We start from the raw sequence: 19,826 nt of genomic DNA, 5'->3' as shown, positions 1-19,826 counted from the left end.
GTGACCTTGATACTTTTAGGTTTGCACTTTATAATTAAGCTATATGACCCCCTTTAAATCAAGCTCTTGTCTTTTATCATCAAACAGTGTTTGCTGGCCCCAGCTGACTAAGTGATAACAAAGTATTCTAAAACCTTGTATCTGACTACTATGTTGACAGAGCCTTAAAGACTTTATCTGAAAGACCTTTGTGCATTTCAGTTGCATAGCACCATCCTAGGTGACACTTCACCGAAGTCTACCTTCCCAAGCCCATCCTCACCTGACCTGCATATGCCTCACAGCATACTTCATGTCCTGGGACCGAGTTCCATGCAGTATCAGCCACTGTGCAAGCAATGTCAAACATTGCGTTCTGAAATTTCCCTAGTCTATTAAAGCGAAAGTGTTATCTCCAGTACCAACACTAGGGTTGAAACCATGAGATTCGGGAAATGTCTTAGTTCTAAGCCATTGCTGATCTGCTGTCCTCAGACAAGATTTTGGCCTGTGAGGACCACCTGTCCTGAACCACTGAAGTAAGGAGACTGGGTCTCCTTACTTGATTTCCCCTTGGCCCTTGATTTCCCCTGTTTGTTTCCCTAGATGGTTTGCTTTTCTGTTAGTTTTAAGTGTCTTCATCTGGTTTGCTTTGCTTATGTATAACATTTTTGTTAGGTTTAATTCCACATACTTTATGTGGTTTTGGCCTATATAAGCTTTGTGCTTGCTGTTTCGGGGCTGCTGGTCTTTGAGACATGGGTCCACCAGCAGTCCTTGGGCTCTCCAGTAAAGACTTGTAATTTGGCCTTTTAACTGGTGACTTCTCAGTTTCTCACAACCAAGTTTCGTTACAACACCACCATCTCAATTTCCATTCCAGCTTAGGGCCAACATTGAAAACACATTGTTTGCTTTCTGGGTTTTTTCTTTTTCTTTTTTTTTTTTTTGGTGGTGTTGGAGTTTGAACTCAAGGCTTCGTATCTAATTACAACCACACCCTGTTTTTCTACTGAAAGCACTAACTTTTTGTGCAGGTTACCCTCAAACTGTGATTCTCCAGACCTCTTCCTCCTGAGTAGCTGAGATTATAGGTGTTAACCACCATATTCAACAAAAACACATTTGTAAAGCATTCAGTAGTTTTTCTGTAGCTGTATCTGCCTCACGAGTGTTAGGAGTGTCCAGCCCCAAAGCAGAGTCTGCTCGAGAAGGAAGATGCCTTGTAACTACAGCACTAACACCTCCTGCCCAGAGCCATGCTGCCAAGATCGAAAGGCAAAAGCTGCTGACTTCTTCAGGCTGACTTGAGTGGATGCCAAGAGCCTATGCCTGACCCCTAGGGGTGAGGTTGCCTCAGTCACTGGCAGCTGGCTTTCATAATGAAGAACACATTCCTGGGCTGAGCCAGAGTCTCCTCAAGGGATCTCTTGGTGCTCATTTAAATTCTAGCCCATGTCTCTCCAATTGCAGGACTGAAAGCTATTTTCCCAGCCCTCTCCATTCTGCATTTCCTTTGGTCTTCCCTGGTCAGTGTCCTTTTATTCAGAGCTGCAAACCCCATGAGAGAAGGACCATATCCAGCCTAAGTCCTCAGACCTATGCTCAGCAGGGACCATCTGCATGCATGGATCCAATTTTAACTGAACCCTTGCAGCTAAGTTGACATTTACATACTGGGATAGAGCAGGGGCTTCCTGACCACAGTCACCCATAAGGCAGCACAAAAAGAGGAAGTGAAGAGACCCATTAAAGAATGAGATGGGCGAGGTACATAATGCTTATACTCCCAGCTACTTTGGGGAGGAGGAAATAGGATTGAGGTCCCAAGCCTACCTGTTTGTAAGCAAGACCCCTGTCTGAGAAATACCAAAAAGCAATAGGATCAAGTGGAAAATCATTTGGCTAGCAAGCACAAGCCTAGAGTTCAAACACCAGTATTTAAGAAAAAACAGTGACCAAGAAGCAAAGATCTAAGAGTGAGAAACTTGAGTGTTTATGTTCTCCTCTGGAGTTTTTCCACCATGTCTGATGGCGCGTTCATCTGCTCAGTCAGCTGTACATAGCAAAGATTGGGTCTGCCTACACTCACCGTAAGGCTCTAGAAAGCAGAAACTCATTTTTGTTTCTAGTCAGTGCCTTGTGCATAAGAATTAGTGAATAGACTGTGTTATGTAAAGGAAGTTTGGGAAATACTTTGGTTTTTTTTTTTTTGTCAGTTGTGGGGCTTGAACTCAGGGCCTGGGCACTGTCCCTGAGTCTCTTTGTGCTCAAGATTAGCGCTCTATCACTTGAGCCACAACACCACTTTAGTTTTTGAGTGGTTAATTGGAGACAAGAGACTCATGGGGACTTTGCTGCCAGGGCTAGCTTCGAACCTCGATCTTCAGGTCTCAGCCTCCTGAGTAGCTAGGATTCCAGACATGAGCCACTGGCGCCTATCATGGAATTACTTTTGTTATTGGTTTGGTTTGGTTTGATTTGGTTTGGTTTGGGGTTTTTTATTTGAGGCAGGGTGTCACAGTGCCGTAGGTTGGCCTGACCTGGTACTCAAGCTTCTCCTACTTCAGGCTTCCCAGTGCTTGATGTATACCACCACACCCAGCTAGGAAATGCTTTTTTGAAAGGCCTTACAGACTTCCAAAACATTTCCAGTTTATTGGGAGAATTGGGTGTATACGTGTGCATCCTTGGAAAAAACAAAGCAGCCAAGTAGTTGGGAGAATAGACTAGAAAAGATCCCATGACCAGGTGGAGGTTAGAACAAGTTGTCAAAGGAAGGCTGGAAGCTCTTGGCATATGTTTGGGGAGCCACCTTCCTAGAGCTTTTGATTCAGTGGGCCTAAAGGTAGAACCTGAAATTTCCATCTCTGACAAGTTCCCGGGTAATGCTGATGCTGATACTGCTGATCTATGCGCTTCACTTTGAGGACAGGTGGCCTAAATAAATGAACTTAAATACAGTGAACCTTCTGAATGGTAAATAATAATTAGAAATTTAAATCATGCCTCAACTTCCTCTTTCAGTTTATCTAAGTATTTGTGATAGTAGGCAAGCCAGGCTCTTGAGGCTTCGTTCTGCGAAAGAGGAAGTCAGACTAGATGGTTTCTAAGGTTCTTTCCTGTTGCCACTAGTTAGCATTGGCTGGGCAGAGGCCTGCCAATTGCTGTGTCCCAAATGTTCTCCTAGCCTGGTTTACCTGATTCCTTCCACCATTTCTTCCCAGCATGTGTGGTAATGGACATTAATTTCTCTCCTCTGCCTTTTTTTCATCTTCAACACCTCTAGGAGGAAGAGCAAAAGCAGGCAGTAAGTGGACTTCAAGTCTCCCCTGATCTCTTTGGCATGCTCTTGTGTTCCTCATATAAATGTCCCCTACCTTCCCCTTCGCCTCCCTACACCACATCCTCTCTGATGAATCAGATACGTGTATACCCTTCAGCAGTTCCCTCCATAGTATACAATGGCCTAAAAGTCTGGGTCATACTTACCTAATGGAGCATGTTTACTTGAAAGCAGAACTTATTGAATTTTTTAAAATATGCATGATTCATTGGGCTACTATTGCATTTTTCTGCTTTTTCATTTTCTGCTGTTTTGTGTTTGGAGCAACCTTAATTGCTTAAAACAACAATCGGGGTGGTGGGGGGTTATCTCAGGTCTAAATGTGATGCCATGAATGGATGTGCATGAAAACAAGTAACTTTCTCAAAGCTGCTGAGAATAGCTAAGAGACCCTTCAAACCTGCTCAGAGCTTTATCAGGGAGAACTTGGGGTGCCCTGAGCTGCATGGCTATTATTGCATGGTGTTTGGGGAAAGTTAATATTTTTTTTCTAATAGCCTCTAGCCCACACAAAAAAAATTAAATGAGGTTACTATCCATAATTGCAACTTTTTTTTTCCTGTTGTTTATGGGGCTAGAACTCAGTGCCTGGGCACTGTCCCTGAGCTCTTTTGCTAAAGGCTGGTGTTCTACCACTTTGAGCCACAGCACTACTTCCAGTTTTCCAGTAGTTAATTGGAGACAAGAGTCTCATGAACTTTCCTGCCTGGTTTGGCTTCAATCCTCAGATCTCAGCTTCCTGAGTAGCTAGGATTACAGGCATGAGCCACCAGCTCCTGACTTTGTAACCTCGTTTTTAATGTGCTCTAATAAAGTTTACAAAGCATACAATTTCACACAAGCAAAAGCGAAGTAAGAAAAGTTGAATTCAAAAATTAACTTATTTTTTACAGAACAAATCTATTAATTTCTTTTTATTAAGAATAGGAATATAAGCCTGGCACTAGTGGCTCACACCTGTAATTCTAGCACCTCATGAGGCTATGATCCGAGGATTGCAGTTTGAAACCAGCCTAGGCTTTTATTTATTCATTTATTTTGGTAGCTTATTTTCAGTAAGCTACCAAAAAAGCCAAAAGTGGAGGTGTGGCTCAAGTGATAGAATACTATCCTAGAGCAAAAGAAGGTTAGGGCCATCACCCAGCCCCTGAGTTCAAGCCCCACGACTGGCCAAAAAAGAAAAAAATAGGAATATAAAACACTGTCCTTAAGCTGGGTGCTGGTGGTGCAGGAAAGAGCCAAGAACAGAGAGAGAAATGGAGCGGGTTAATAGGATCTGCCCAGAAATCTCCACAACTGTTTAATATACCACTGTTGGTTTTGTTTGGTTGTTCTCTGGCTCATATAGTTCCTTTCTGTCTCTTTAAGCTATTGCCCTTCTGTATCAACAGGATAGAAGACAAAGCCCAGCCTTTAAATGCTCCCACCAGGAAGTGATGCAGATCACTTCTACTCCATTTCATTCACCAAAGCACATCACAAGACCACACTTAACTTTGAGGGGGCTGGGAACCATAATTTTCCAGTTTGTTTAGAAGTAGCATAGAAGCAGATGTTTAGTAATGTCTCCCACAAGTAGAATGAGTGAGTAGGTTAAAAGGAAAAAGAAAAGACCACACTCATCTTTCCTCCTCCCTTCTTCCAACCACTTGCCTGACAATCTCCTCTGTCCACATTCAGTGGGCCTCCTCCTGATCCCAGCCACTTAACTGCCAGCCACCTCTGCCCTCCTCTTTCTTCATCCCTATACTCCAGGGATGGACTTGACAGATGAAACCACTTACTGGGAACTTCAACAGTCTCCCAGACAACATCTCTTGATCTCTCTGAATGTATAACTCAATCTTTGTGCATCCACACAAATTGGAAACGCCTACCATCCTACCTGAGGCCTTTCAGTAGAGAACCAATGCCCTCCATATTTCATAGCAGTAACTCTTCTTATAGACATTTTTTTTAAAAAATGTTTTTTGGGGGGGAATGTAGTTGTAGAGATGGGAGGGAAGGGATGGTAGGGGAAAAACAAAGGAGGAGGCAACAATGCTTGATAAGAAATGTACTCATTACCTTGCTCATGTGATTGAAATACCTCTGTACAGTATTTTCACAATAAAAAACTTATTTAAAAAAAAAATTGGGGGGGAGGGACACTGGCGGCTCGTGCCTGTGATCCTAGCTATTCAGGAAGCTGAGATCTGAGGATCACAGTTCAAAGCCAGCCTGAGCATGAAAGTTAATGAGACTCTTATCTCCAATAAACCACTCTGAAAACCGGAAGTGGCTCCAGTGGTCGAGTGCTAGCCTTGAGCTGAAGAGCTCAGGGACAGGCGCCCAGGCCTACAGTTCAAGCCCCACAACTGACAAAAAAACAAAAACAAAAAACTTGTAGAATAATGTGATCCAAGAAATAGGAATTACCTTGGGCTGGGAAGTTGGCTCAGTGGTAGAGTGCTTGCCTTGCATGCATGAGGCCCTGGGTTTGATTCCTCAGCACCACATAAACAAAAAAAGAAAAAAGCCGGAAGTAGCGCTGTGGCTTAAGTGGTAGACTGCTAGCCTTGAGCTGAAGAGCTGAGGGACAATGCCCAGGCCCAGAGTTCAGGCCCCATGACTGGATACCCCCCCCCCAAAAAAAAAGAAAGAAAGAAAAGAAATAGGAATTAGCACCACTGACATTATTTCTCAGCCCAGTTTAAAATTAGCCTTGAGAAAACAATGTATTTGACCAAGTGCCCTTTCATTCTGTGTGAGGTCATCATCCTCTTAAAGTTGGCAAAACGCAAAGCTAGACTGCTGCTAACCTCTGTCCCTAGTGAGCCCCTTGTGTGTGTCATAGGGATTTTCCATGGCTAAGGCCCTGAGCGCATGCTCTCACAGTCTCCTAGGATTACCCATAGCAAGAATGGGTACAGAGTGCTTTGCCCTCAGCTTTCCCTACCATGGTATGATGGAAGAGATGTTGCTGCACTAGGTAGAAACAGCTGTCAACCTCATAGGCTTACACTGGATTCACCTGAAGCCCAGTGCTGAGGCTCCCCTTTAGAATGAATGACTGTGTAACCCATTTTTCACTAGTTCAGCTGAAAAGATGATAACTCTCTAGAGCCAAACCGTCTCCTTTAATCCCTGTCATTGCTGAGCAAGAGGGGAAAAAAGAATATTTAATAGAGTTAATTTGTTACCCTTTCTTCCTCCTAGATTCTGGTGAGTATAGCTTTCATTTCTTTCCTCTCAAAATGTATTAAGTGGATGATAAAACAATTACAAAAGACTTTTTAAGTGAAGATTCTATTAGACGTGCTTCCCCAAACAGGCTTTATAAATCCATTCTAAGGACTTTTCACATAGTCCACCTTCTTGCTTCTTTTCAGGGATTTACTAGTTTCTACTAGGATTCTACCCATAGAACACTCCCAATACCCAGGCACTGGGGTTCTTACAACAAACCATCCTCTAGTTCATTGCAGATAGCAATTGGAAGTCCTGCAGTTTAACTCATTCTGACACTATATAAACATAAGCCCACACTCAAGATAAGGGTTCATCTCATAAGATGGTGCACACTTCAGATGCCAGTTAAAAGTAACAAGTCCTTAGGTTAGCCACATTTCTTTCGGATTTGGTTTGAAATCATGACCCTTCCCCAGGTTCAATCACTTTCCTTTACTTGGCTGTTGCTCTTTTACTATAAAGGATATAGATGAACAGCCAGATGAAGAGATGCACGGGGCAAAGGCCCAGATGGCATTGGAGGACATCACCTCCTAGCATGTGGATATGTTCATAGCCCAAAAGTCCCTTTGTTCTGGATTTCATGGAGATTTCATGGAGATATATGCACGATTGATTAAATAATTAGCCCCCTCCTTCCCAGAAGTCTTGTGGGGACTACAAGTTACAGCTCTCAATCATGCCTTGGGCATTCTGGAAACTAGCTTCCATCCTGAAACCATTTAAGGGCCTCCAGCCATGAATCATCTGGTCAGCATATAAAAGATGGCCATATCACGCTGATTTTAGAAGCTCTTGTGCCAGCCACCTGGGATGGAAGACCAAATGAAGGTTTATTTTCCCACAGTATCATCTGATTATTTTGGCTTTGTAGGAACTTGAGAGTAATGGATAGTAATTGTGACTTTATAAGCTTTGATACTAGAGGAGGGGAAGGACTTGTTATAGGACCATCCTTAACAAGAATAAAGCCCTGCTTCAAGCCTAAATACCAGATAAAGAAGTTCTGATGCTGGAGGTCTGCCTTCAGCTTTAACCACTTTCCTAGTCCTTTGAGTAGCATTAATACTTCACCTGATCATTCTTACCTATGTCCTCCATCCTACTGCACTTCCCTTCTCTCAGATCTAAGGTTCTACTCCTGGTTCAATAAGGCTTATAGTTTAAGAGGCTCAGAAATTAGCTTATATCAACAGAGTCCGGGTTAATCAGTCCCAGCATCATCAGCAGGCTATAACCAAAGAACTTTGTTGGTTTCTCCCCTATTGTATGCCCAGCCACTAAGCTGTCCTCTTGTACAGCACATACTCAATAAATATTCACTGAGCCGGGCTCCGGTGGCTTACACCTGTAATTATAGCTACTCAGGAGGCTGAGATCTGAGGATTAAGGTTCAAAGCCAGCCTGGGCAGGAAAGTCCATGAGACTCTTATTGCCAGTTAACTACCAAAAAACTGGAAGTGGCACTGTGGCTCAAATGGTAGAGTGCTAGCCTTGAGCTGAAGAGCTTAGGGACAGTATCCAGGCCCAGAGTTCAAGCCCAACGACCGACAAAAAATAAAATAAGTAAATATTCACTGAATGAAAACCAGTATCAACCCAATAATATGAATGAATAATAGTATCCAGTTGTAAGGAATGTAAGTGGTTCCACTACCAGTGATATCAATTTGCTCAAGATGCTCTCATATATCTTCTCATTTATCCAGGAAATTGAATTATAGCCCAGACATAGCCTTTATTCTTTTTTTGTTGTTGTTCTTTTTTGTACCAGTCGTGGGGCTTGAACTCAGGGCCTAGGCACTGTCCCTGATCTTCTTTTGCTCAAGGCTAGCACTCTACCACTTGAGCCACAGAGCCATTCCAGCTTTTTCTGTTTATGTGGTACTGAAGAATCAAACCAAGGGCTTCATGCATGCTAGGTAAGCACTCTACCACTGAACTTACATTCTCAGCCCCAGACATAGTCTTTAAAGAAGGAATCAGAAAAACAAATCTCAGTGTTTCCAAAAGAATAGTAACACCAAACTAATTTTTTTTTTTTCTGTCAGTTGAACTATCTGCCTGGGTGCTGTCCCTGAGCTCTTCAGCTCAAGGCTAGTGCTTTGCCACTTGAACCACAGCACCACTTCCAGTTTTCTGGTGGTTATTTGAGATCAGAGTCTCGTGGACCTTCTTGCCTGGACTGGCTTTGAACCTTGATCCTCAGATCTCAGTCTCCTGAGTAGCTAGGATTATAGGCATGAGCCACTGGCACCCAGCCAAACTAATATATTAATAGTATTACTTTTGTCGAAAGAACAGATAATGATTATCTAGAATTAACTCACTCTTTCTCACACCAATTACCTATAAATTGCAGAGTATATATAGTTATTTGTAGGATTTGAAAAATATTTTAGTTATTTCTCAGTAAAACCCAATGCCTATAGGACACACACATACACACACACACACACACACACACAAATTACACAGCAATAAATGGAAAATTTCTCTTTGCTCACTAACGAGATTGTTGGTAAACCCTTGATATTGGCATGCCTCATGGTCATTTCCCTTCTTTTTTTTGGGGGGGGGTCTGCTTGTTGGGCCTGAACTCTGGGCCTGGGCGCAGTCCCTCAGCTCTTCAGCTCAAGGCTAGCACTCTACCACTTGAGACACAGCACCACTTCTGGCTTTTTTTTTTTTCCTGTGGTGCTAAGGAATCGAACCCAGGGCCTCATGCATGCAAGGCAAGCACTCTACCACTGAGCCATCTTCCCAGCCCTCATTTCTCTTCTTGATTCCCTTAACCTTTGGACAATTTACTATTGGCAATTTAAGTTAAAACTCAGGCTCTTTCCTCTACCACACACTCTGACATAGAAGCCTGATGCTGGCTCTTTCTGAAAGGCAGAAGGTTACCAGTCAGTCTTTTTTTTTTTTTTTAACAATGTTTTACTACAGGTATTTAAGTAGTGAGCTTAGCTTTTCAAAGGTCGGGCTTGTAGACACCTACCAGACCTGTTCATTCATTAGCCTTGGCAACTGTGCTTATTGTAGAGTCCTAGTCATTCCTTAATGTTGTTTCATTTTTTTGCACAGCGGGATTGCTGTTTTAAGATATAAGATAGTTTTATGGGGCTGGGAAGATGGCTCAGTGGTAGAGCGCTTGCCTTGCATGCCTGAGGCCCTGGGTTTGATTCCTCAGCACCACATAAGCAAAAAGAAAAAAAGCCAGAAGTGGCACTGTGGCTCAAATGGTAGAGCGCTAGCCTTGAGCTGAAGAGCTGAGGGACAGTGCCCAGGCCAAGAGTTCAGGCCCCACGACCAGATCCCCCCCGCCCCCCCAAAAAAAGATAGTTTTATTTCACTCCCCCAGAACTCTTTGAACACCTGCAAGGAGTTTATAGTCTGAGGATATGTAGGGAAAGAAATAGCATGTGAGTCTGGGCAGCATCCCCAGTGCTTTCCATCATCTAAGATAAGCTAGTAGATTTCCTCACCTACAATTTTTATTTCCTTCCTCTGTTGTATTTCTCTCTTTTCCTCTCCTGACCGGAGCATATGAAAACTGTCCAAGAAATTTCTCTGCACACTAAACTGGAGAAATTTCTCTCCATGGGAAGAATATTAGGTTCTAGGCCATACTGTCTCCCCCAGAACATCACAGTCTGAATCTCAGAAAGCACCAACAGAAAAGATGAGTGAAAGATGACTTCTAGGTTTGAAAACTAAGAGCTTGGGAAACTGAGGGGCTCCACCTGAATAAGTGAATAAAAGAGAGCTGACCTGGGCTAAAGGGGACCTTGACCAGTGTTGCAGCTGTGAGTTATATGGATTTGCCAGGCAGTCAGATCCAAAGGTCTAGTAGGTGCTAGGAAGTGCAGCTGAAATCCCAGTGGGAAAAGATGCTGATTTGGAAGTTTTCAACACAGCATCAGGGTCAAAAGCATGAACGTGAGTCTTAGAAAAATCCAGAGTAGATGAGGGAAGAAGTAGGAGAAAGATTGTGGATTCTCTTGGAAGTTCCAAAAAAGGAGAAAGTAAATAAGACCAAGAAACCTTTAGATTTTTGCAAAAGGGAAATTATCAGCAGCTTCAGAAAGGAAACTTTCTATAAAGTATTAAAATAGAGATACTGAGAAAAACCCCTTCCTGCCCCAAGCTGGACTCTACGAAGGAAGTTAAAATCTGCCTTAGTGAATCACATGTAAATGGAAATCTTACTTCTTTTCTATCAGAACAAGTAGACTGTCTTTACAAACCACTTTTCTCATCTGTAAATAATCTTAACTCTGTAGTTCTTTTCTCTTTGATGGCTTTAAACCCAGAAGGGTTTGTAGGAATCTATTTAGATTCCTTTCATCAGTTTCTCCTCAGTGATTTTGAAACCTTTGGACCTTAGTTCATTGTCTAGGCTTGTGTCAATAACCAGCTTTTTCCCCTGGGGTTTATTCATACCATTCTCCTATTTCCACTTTTTTCCAGAAAAAGCCTCCTGAGAAAACCCTGGCCACTTCCTGGTATCCTCCTTTGACTTGTCCCTGTCCCTATGGCCATGTGTCCCACAGGACAGAACTCCCCAACACTCTGTCTCTTTCTCTGTGAGACCTCAGTTGGCATGGGATTGCATCTGCAAGCCTTCACTCTGAAAGCATCTATAGGCATCTCCTCAGGTCATGAAGCTCTGCCAGTCCTTAAGGCCACAGGTTTGTAGCTAAACCTCAGGCTGTTGAATGTGGAGCCCTCTAGCCTAGAGTCTGCAAGTGAACAGAACATCTGATCAGCTCCCTGGGAGGAAACATGGCATAAAAGGTACTGTTGATGTTTTCTGCTCTTCTCCACTTACTGCTAATCATCATTTGACAAGTAGTCCCTGTCGTTTGGGGCTACCATATGGATGCCCTAATATTTAAGATAAGAAAAGGGTATTTTATAAATTGAGAGGTTATGCAGAGAGGCACTAAAATGGTACCTAGCAGATTTGGTGGAACATGTAGATAATCTCAGCCGTTAGAAAGCTGAGTTAGGAGGCACTAAAATGGTACCTTTCATAGTAGTCCTAGCAGATTTGGTGGAACATGTTGGTAGATAATCTTAGCCGTTAGAAGGCTGAGTTAGAGGGTCAAGAGTTCAAGGTCAGCCTGGGCTACACAGTCCTGTTTCAAAAAAATCATGAAAACTTACTGCTGCTGTCCACAGATGGCTAAGTGCTTTGGTTACTACATATTGTCATTAACTTAGATGCATAGAAAATTTGTAGTTTGTTTATTCCCCATTTCAGATTTTGGCTCCTATTTAAGTGGCTCAGAATTCAGGAAACCAAGAGAGAATGAGATGCTCAAGCCTATGGCTGTCCTGGGGACAACTCCCAAATGGGATTATTTGCTACTGGATCTTGAAGGTTTTAACTGAACCCTGAGGCTACTAGTAGCTTCCTTCTCCTCCTTCTCCTTTCTTCCACAAGAGCTCACTACTGAAGAAAGCTAGAGAGGGCTGGAGGTGAAGCTCAGTGGAACCATCTTTGCTTAGGGTGCACCAGGCCTTGAGTTCCATTCAAGCCTGGCACACACAGTAGTATACAGTCCAGACTCTGCAACATCATATGAGTTGGAGCTACCCCGAGTCAGGTTCTCGTCGCTACTGACATTTAGGACCAGATGATTCTCCACAATGGGCAGTTGTCCTCTGCATTGTGAGTTGTGGAGCAGTGTCTTGAACCTGAACCAAAGTGCGCCACCCCCAGGCTCCTTGCAGAGAAAATTGCCTAGTTAAGGAGCTAAACCCAGAGACTCTCTGTGACCCCTGCCTGAGGCTCTGAGGCATTTCAGTCCCCCATTCTAAGGTTTGGATTTGGCATGGGTGAGAGTGGCATGAGTCTCCTCTGCTTCAGAGCACTCTCTTCAGACCCTTGCTCTGTGGCTGACATTGTCAACAACTAGATGACAAAACCCAGGGTTCTGATAGCTTCTGCTCCAGCCTTCTGCTCTTCCCTGTCAGTCATCAAAGACGAGTTCTTTCTCTCTTCTTCCCTTCATTCTCTGTCATAACCTATATAATTTTCTCCTTCGTATCTGTTGCCTGGTTTATTAGAACTCCCCTCTGCCTAGGGCACCTGTGTCCTGTTTCTTGTTCCCTCCTTCGCATTGTGCAGAGCTGGATTCTCGAGCACCAACCAGACTGACCTTATCACTGGCTCCCTCTTGTCATTGCCTGTAGCAGGGGACAGCAAGCTCCTTACAGGGTTAGTGAATACTCCAGGTTTTGAGGACAAGCTGAAGATATTATATAGGTTCTTGAAACCATTTAAGATGGGCACTGATAGCCGGGCGCTGGTGGCTCACGCCTGTAATCCTAGCTACTTAGGAGGCTGAGATCTGAGGATAGCGGTTCAAAGCCAGCCCGGGCAGGAGAGACCGTGAGACTCCTATCTCCAATAAACCACCAGAAAACCGGAAGTGGCACTGTAGCTCAAGTGGTAGAGCGCTCGCCTTGAGCTGAAGAGCTGAGGGACAGCGCCCAGGCCCAGAGTTCAAGCCCCATGACCGACAAAAAAAAAAAAAAAAAAAAGATGGGCACTGGTGGCTCATACCTATAATCCTAGCTACTCAGCAGGCTGAGATTTGAGGATTGTTGTTCAAAGCTGTTCAGCCTGGACAAGTAAGACCATGAGATTCTGATCTCCAATTATGCACCAAATAAGCTGGAAATGAAACTGTCTCAAGTAGTAGAATGCTAGCCTTGAGCAAAACAGTACCCAGGCCTTTTGTTCAAGCCCCAGGATCTGGGGGGGAAAAATGTAACTATTTGAAAATGTAAAAATCATTCCTAGGTCTGGATTGTAAAAATAACACAATAACAGGTGGCAAGCTCAATTCACCATAGGTCATAGTTTGCCCATTTGTGTCCTGTGAAACAAATTTGCTATTTCTGTAAGCCTCTGAATGATCATTGCCTACACGTCCTGCCAACCTTTAAACCTCCAAGTGAGGTTACACACACACACACACACACACACACACACACACACACACACACACACACACACACACACACACACACACACACACACACACACACACACACACACACACACACACACACACACACACACACACACACACACACACACACACACACACACACACACACACACACACACCCCTATCTCAGCCTTCGTTCAGACCCTCTCTTCACCTGGGTCCCCTTCCTGTTCCCTCGGCCTGTTACAATTAGACCTTCCAAATGCCTGTAGCTGCCACCTCTCCTGTGGCCTCTACCCTGTTCCATGATGTTGACTAAGTCGCTCAGTGGGCTGCTTTTCACCTCAGCTGTAATGCCTATTCTGTCCTTTTACACCCTAGCCACACATGCACCTGATGTCCCTAGACCCTGTAGCCTGCTGGGAAAGCAGACATTTTCTCAGCTGCATCACCTCCTCTCAGCGGATCCAAGGCTATAGAGCAATTCATGATCTTCTCACTAACCTATGAAGTAGACAGCATTATCTCCATTTTATAGAAGCGGCTTGGGTACAAAGAGGTTAGGTAAGTTGCCCAAAGGAACACAGATAGGAAATGGCAAAGTTAGAATCCAGACTGAGTCCATCTAACAGTGAAGCCTGGCCTCTGACTGCCACATTCCATACAGTAGAGTGGAGTGTGTGTGCTGCTGAATACAGCTGCTGTTCTCTACTACACAAGATTTGCTCACTGGTATATTTAACTCTGACTAATTTTTTTTTTTTTTTTGGCCAGTCCTGGGGCTTGAACTTCAGGTCTGGGCATTGTCCCTAAGCTTCTTTTTGCTCAAGGCTAGTGTTTTACTACTTATGCCATAGCACCGCTTCTGGCTTTTTCTGAGTAGCAAGGACATTTCTGCCCAGGCTGACTTCAAACCACAGTTCTCAGATCTCAGCCTCCTAAGTCTTAGCTAGGATTATAGGCATGACCCAGAATTTTTAAAGTATCATTGATAGGCTCCAGCAGCCTGCCTGATCATTGGTTTAGCTGTCTGTTAAGGATAAGACCCTCTCGGACCCCATCTTAGCTTTGGTTTCTGATGTCCAGTCTGGTGTTCATCCTGTGGATTTTTCTCTCCCTGAGGCCCCTGGCTGTGTCTGCTGAGAAGTGGCGTTGAAATCCTGCAGTGAGGATTTGACAGGAGACCATCTTCAGGTAGAGCCGGGCAAATCAGCAGAAACAAACACAGAGAGTAATTTGAGTTTTAGAATTTATGAGCTTCCAGAGCGAAAGGTTTAAATTTCAACTTTTTTACTCTTTGGATTTATGGTGAGTTTTAGTAGATTGTTCTTTATCTCAGAAATTTGACACACCTTTCTGCTTCTACTAAGAAAGGTAACTAAACACCTTACCTCCCACCCTTTGAAGTCTTGGAGTAAGTCTTTTATATAATTGAGTGTGGCTTGGATAGAAACAGAGCCATGAAGATTGAGATCCATAACCTACCTGTTGGCCAGTGCCTGTTACTTTGTTGGTCTCAGAACATCAGCAATCTTAGGAGCCACCACAGTGAGAGAAAGGCCACATATGTGTCCTGTGTTTCCTGTTGCGGTATGGGAACAAATAGGTGTCAGCTCTGTGGAGGGATCTCATATAGATGTACCAGTGGCTTTGCCCTTCCAGCAGATACGTGAAGATCTATGGGTGCTAACACAAGACTAGAGAAACTTTCTTCAGCCCCTCTTTCAGGTTCTCAGAAGCCAGGTTTGTCTTTCTTTTTTTTTTTTTTTTTTTTTTTTGTCGGTCATGGGGCTTGAACTCTGGGCCTGGGCGCTGTCCCTCAGCTCTTCAGCTCAAGGCGAGCACTCTACCACTTGAGCTACAGCGCCACTTCCGGTTTTCTGGTGGTTTATTGGAGATAGGAGTCTCACGGTCTCTCCTGCCCGGGCTGGCTTTGAACCGCGATCCTCAGATCTCAGCCTCCTGAGTAGCTAGGATTACAGGCGTGAGCCACCAGCGCCCGGCTTCCAGGTTTGTCTTTCTAAGGCTGCATAGGTATAGACTTGCAGGTGGACACCTTGCTGAGACAGGAAGCCTCCAGTCATGTCCTCCCCCTGCTCCTAGTCAACCCCAAGGAAACTGAGTCCTACTCCTTGTTCTCTGTCACTGGCTATTTCTTGTCTCCTCTGCCCTGTTTTTCTCTGTGTGGCTTCTATCTGCAGTCCTGACTCCCAGCTGTCTAAGGTGGTTATTTTCTCATCCTGAAGCAGGACAGACTGCCCATCCCTTTCCCACAGTTGATGGGGTGACCACATCTTCCAAGCACAACCACCACCAGCACCAGCTCACAATAGTACACAGGCTTTTACCTCTTCTTGAAGAAGAAATCTTCTAAGTCTGTTCCTCATCCATCCTGATCTCACTCACAGTTAACTCGCCTACATTTCGGACTTTCAGCTACTTTCTCTGAATGTTTTTTTGTTGTTGTTGTTATTTTGTTATTGTTCTTTTCTGAAGGACTTTCTGAAAATCAGCAGCAAAGAGGCCAGTCTGTTTAGTTTAAATATACTGCAGCAAATGGAGGTAATTGTCCACACAGTCCATCTGCTACCTGGCAGGTGTCCATGAGTTAGGGAGAGGGATGGAGACTGAAGTGTCCTCCATTCTGTTGCCATGAAAACAGCCTGGCTGTTTTTGTTGGTGGAGCAGGGGGGAGGGGGGCTGTTTCCTAGCCCCACAGAGGACATTTGCTCTTGTCATCTGACTTTCTGCCACAGGCTCCTCTGGGCTTGTTTTCCTGAGTATAATTTATACCAAGAAGCTAAGAATATCCCTACCGAAGCCAGGTGTCAGAGCTTTATGCCTTTAATTCTAGCTATTCACGAGGCTAAGATCATGGTTCAAAGCCCGCCTGGGCAGGAATATCCATGAGACTCTATATCCAATGAATCACCAGAAAACCAGAAGTGGAACTGTGGCTCAAGTGGTAGAATGCTAGCTTTGAGCAAGAAAAGCTTAGGGTCAGGGCTCAGGCCCTGAGTTCCAGACCCAAGACCAGCACCAAAAAAAAAGTAAGTAGATGTCAGTCCCTACTTGGTCAGCTGGGGAAGGAAGAGAAGGAAATACTAAGTACGGATCCCTATGAGCCAGGCACCATGCTGGGTATGCCTAAAGATGGCCAAGAACAGTGCCATGTCATTTTCTGCTAAAGACAGTACCCTTCTTTCTGGGCAGCTGGCCTTTGGCTGGGCTTTTCTGTCTCTATGCATGAGTTCCTCTCTCTGCTCAGAGGAAGGGCTAGAAAGAGATTATTGTCCTCAGCTCACCTTCTCCAGCATTCTCTACCTGGTTGGCTTCCATAGTAGATCTGGTTCTAGATAAAGTACTAAGTCACAAGCCCTGGATTCTCCTTTCACACATATCTTACCCTGACTGGAAATTAAATAGAATCTCCCATAGGAAACCATGATTGATTGATCTAGAGGTTGTGATTCAGTGGTAGAATGCTTGTGTAGTGTACATGAGGCCCTGGGTTTGATCTCCAGCACTGCAGAGAAAAGGCAATCATGCAGGCACTGGTGGTTTACACCTGTAATACTAACTACTCAGAAGGTTGAGATTTGACGATCATGGTTCAAAACTAGCCTATGCAGGTAAGTCCGTGAGACTCTTATCTCCAATTAACCACCAGGAAACCAGAAATAGAACTGTGGTTCAAAGTGGTAGAGCACGAGCCTTGAGCAAAAGAGCTCAAGGACAGTGTCCAGGCTCTAAATTCAAGCCCTATGACCAACCAAAAAAAAAAAAGAAGAAGAAGAATCCTAGTTAGCTTTAAGAGTGAAAAGTCTGGGCTGGGAAGGTGACTCCGTGGTAGAGTGCTTGCCTTGCATGCATGAGGCCCTGGATTCAATTCCTCAGCACCACATAAACAGAAAAGCTGGAAGTGGCGCTGTGGCTCAAGTGGTAGAGTGCTAGCCTTGAGCTGAAGAGCTGAGGTACAGCACCCAGGCCCAGAGTTCAGGCCCCACAACCAACAACAACAACAAAAAAAAGAGTGAAAAGTCTCTGATTAATGTCCCTCCCAATCTGAGTAGTGTGATTGCATCATGCTCAGGTCATCAGAAGAAACAGGTGCCCTCTTAGCCTTCCTGCTGACTTGTTTGTGACCCATGACCTCTCTAGGTTTCGGTCACCTCAAATATAAAATGAAAGATGCCCTAAAACAGGCTATTTTCTGGGGGCCTAGACCTCTAAAATTTATTCTTAATTCCCACACACTTTTCATGGAGCTTGATGCATAACTTTCTCGGGTCCTCAGAGTCTGCTGATTTGAAAAGCGAAGAACCAGAAGCCTAGCTTGCTGCTCAGACTATAGTGGGTCTCTAGCTCTACATTTACAGAAGAATTGTTTTCAACCACAAGGGACCTCTGTATTCAGAGAACCTGAGTTAACAGGGCATTCATTGTGTTTAGTTACTGGTTAGACACATGACTGGCCCGAGCTGTGTTCAATCCTGAGTTATAGGTTGTATTAAAAGATTCTACTGTTCTCATGTCAGGAAACCTGAAAACTCTGAGTAGCATGCTGTAAAGGTTCCTGTCCTTCCCCAGGCTGATCGCACCTGTCTTGGCAGCTGGAACCCAAGGGCTCACAAGGTCTAGGCCTACCACCAGACCGCTGGTCCCATCACTTGGAGCCACCGGACCAGTTCCTTTACCTTTGCAGATGTCCGTGTGGCTTCCATAATCTCAGGGTGCTATCTGAGTATGCTCCCAGCCTCATGCTGATCTGCTTGTTCCGGATGGATTTGTGTAGAGTGGCACGCCTGGCAGTCTCCCTAGGGAGCGCCTGCCTGGTAAACTAAGGTCCAGCTGTGCTGTGGAGACAAGGCCACAGTATGGTACAGTGCTCCAGCTTTGTTTGTGCCTGTCTACCCCATAGCTGTTAAGTGGCCACTTACTATTTTTGAGCCCCAGAAATAGTAAGATGCATGGTACACAGGGATGAGAAAGAAACAAGGTCTCTAACTTCTAGTCCAGGCCCTATCCTGACCACTCTGCATCCCTAAATGTTCACCCCCGTGGAAGCACTGGGATTGGGTCTCAGAGTTTGCAGCTTCCTTCCTTCCTCAGGAAACAGAGAAACACTAAGTCCTGATAAACACTGACATAGTGGAAATTGAGACTTGCAGTATAGGAAAGGGGAATGGACTCAGAGCCTATGACACTCTCAGGTTATCTATCTTGCCTTTCTTTGCCTCTCTAGGTCTCAGCCGCCTCAAATATAAAAAGAAGAATGCCCTAAAATAGGCCTGGGAGGCTTGAGCCTCAAATTTATGTGTAATTTCCATATACTTTTGGTAAATGAGCCTCTTTCCTGGGGTACTTGGCCTATCAGAGATGGTACTAATCCAAAATTCCCCCCACCAACTCTCTGTCATACATGACTAGTCTAGGTGTGTGTGTGTGTGTGTGTGTGTGTGTGTGTGTGTGTGTGTGTGTGTGTGTGTGTGTGTGTGTGTGTGTGTGTGTGTGTGTGTGTGTGTGTGTGTGTGTGTGTTTGTGTGACTGTGTCTGTGTACGCGCACATGCACATGCACGCACACACCAGTCTTAGGGCTTAAATTTAGGACGTCTCATTTTTGCTTGACTTTTTCAGTCAAAACTGACTCTTTACCACTTAAGCCACAGTTCTACTTCCAGCTTTTTGCTAGTTGATTAGAAATAAGTCTCTAGGAACAGCTGATGCTATACAAAACAAAAGAAATGTGTATATCACCCAGTGTGGAAGAAATAACTGTATTGCAAAGCTCATAGAACTCATAAATGTTATAGACAACGATAGACAATTTGCCCCATGAAAGTTAGAATGAGTTTGTGACTAAGCATCACTATCCCACAATACTGTGAAATTTGGGAAATTATGTAATCACTTAATCACAATAAAGAATTTGAAGAAAAAAAAAAGAAAAGAAAAAGATAAGTCTCTCAAATTTGTTTGCCCAGGCTTGCTTTGAATCTCCATCCTCAGATCTCAAGCCTCCTAAGTAGCTAGGATTATAGGCATGAGTCTATTTTAAAATAAGTAATCCTAGTATATGAGTTACCTATTGTATTGCATTACAGCAACTTACCTAAAACCTATAGTTTAGAAGAACAAGATGACCTTACAGCTCCTGGTTCCTGGCCCTTCAGCTCCGTCTCACGAGGCTACAAGGCTACAGTCACCTGAAGGCTCACAGACTCACCTAGTCCTAGACAGGTTCAGTTCTTCATGGCTTTTGGGGATGAAGGTCTCCATGCAGTGCTGCTGATGGCTGGAG

At 44.2% G+C, this 19,826-nt stretch overlaps 1 protein-coding gene and 1 long non-coding RNA gene across 11 annotated transcripts in view; one reads left to right on the top strand and one right to left on the bottom strand.

Moving 5' to 3' along the window:
- Nucleotides 1–19,826, bottom strand: part of LOC138829100 (uncharacterized) — a 57,831-nt gene that overhangs the window by 19,740 nt on the left and 18,265 nt on the right. The gene's annotated exons all lie outside the window — the stretch shown is intronic.
- Dtnb (dystrobrevin beta) overlaps nt 1–19,826 on the top strand; it is a 197,348-nt gene that overhangs the window by 159,849 nt on the left and 17,673 nt on the right. For 7 of the 10 annotated variants that reach the window (XM_070025158.1, XM_070025160.1, XM_070025153.1 and 4 more), the window contains one exon: nt 3,269–3,289. The exons of the other annotated variants lie outside the window; for them this stretch is intronic. In XM_070025158.1, coding sequence (XP_069881259.1) covers nt 3,269–3,289 — 21 coding nt within the window. The remainder of the gene's footprint in view (nt 1–3,268; nt 3,290–19,826) is intronic. 10 annotated transcript variants of the gene reach the window in all.

This window comes from Dipodomys merriami, unplaced genomic scaffold, assembly GCF_024711535.1.
Source record: "Dipodomys merriami isolate MVZ:Mamm:240054 unplaced genomic scaffold, mDipMer1.0.p SCAF_17, whole genome shotgun sequence".
Taxonomy (NCBI): Eukaryota; Metazoa; Chordata; class Mammalia; order Rodentia; family Heteromyidae; genus Dipodomys; species Dipodomys merriami.
This window is presented reverse-complemented; position numbering and strand designations above follow the sequence as displayed.